The sequence below is a fragment of the Hipposideros armiger genome, unplaced genomic scaffold (genome assembly GCF_001890085.2).
Source record: "Hipposideros armiger isolate ML-2016 unplaced genomic scaffold, ASM189008v1 scaffold_653, whole genome shotgun sequence".
Classification (NCBI taxonomy): Eukaryota; Metazoa; Chordata; class Mammalia; order Chiroptera; family Hipposideridae; genus Hipposideros; species Hipposideros armiger.
In genome coordinates this window covers 68,798-69,670 of record NW_017732003.1, presented here as the reverse complement: position 1 = coordinate 69,670, position 873 = coordinate 68,798, and the positions used below count along the sequence as shown (strand labels likewise).

The following is an 873-nucleotide window of genomic DNA, read 5'->3' as shown; positions in this document are numbered from 1 at the left end:
TGTCGGAAAAGTCGTGACACAGTTTTGCAATAAAAAACATAGAAAAATATGTCATGACTTTTCCAACAGCCCAATATCACAACTATGGGGAATGGGAATCTCTAGAAGTAACTGCAGGGACTGGTCAGTAGTCATCAGGACTCCAACTATGTTGATTAATAAAGTTTCACTTCCACAGTTGAAAATGGTTTTTACAGACGATTACAGAAGGAGGAGCCTAATTCTTAATGGGAGCCCCCTTTCCAGTCTAATCAGCAAGGAAAACCATTTTCCAATATGTCCTAGGGGACATGGGGCTTGCCTGTGACCCATGTCTACAATCAGTGGGATTGGAAGAGAGCAACACCCTCTGAATATGAAATCACACGTTCACTTCTGCTTAGGGCTCATTTAGTCGAATTTCATTTTTCTGTCACCTTCCCTCTATTTTCATTATAATTCTTGTTCAGCATTTCCCTGAATAATTTTATTTCAAAGAAAGAAATGTCTCTTTCAGCATGATTTAGCTGAGTGTGGTGGTGGGAAAAATCAAGTGCCTTGCTTGGCCCAATCAGTTGTGTCTCTCTTGGGTTTGCAGTTCCCGCGATGGTCACGTCCTATCCAAATACGACCCTGGCCACTCAAGGGCAAAAGAAGGAGATGAGTTGCATGGCCCATGGCGAGAAGCCCATCATCGTCCGCTGGGAGAAAGAGGACCGGATCATTAACCCCGAGATGGCCCGTTACCTCGTGTCCACCAAGGAGGTGGGAGAGGAGGTGATTTCCACGCTGCAGGTAAAAGCATGACAAACACAGCAGACTAGGGTCTGACTTCAGGGGCAGGCAAAGCCTGTTCTTTCACAGAAGTGGGTGTCTGTGGATGATAAATAAACA

The 873-nt window shown here is 44.9% G+C and overlaps 1 protein-coding gene across 1 annotated transcript in view; it reads left to right on the top strand.

Annotated features, from left to right (window-relative positions):
- Positions 1-873, top strand: part of LOC109372653 (Down syndrome cell adhesion molecule) — a gene marked incomplete at both ends in the record, with an annotated part of 567,322 nt that overhangs the window by 504,746 nt on the left and 61,703 nt on the right. The window contains one exon of the mRNA XM_019626036.1: positions 578-774. Within this exon, the coding sequence (XP_019481581.1) occupies positions 578-774 (197 nt within the window). The remainder of the gene's footprint in view (positions 1-577; positions 775-873) is intronic.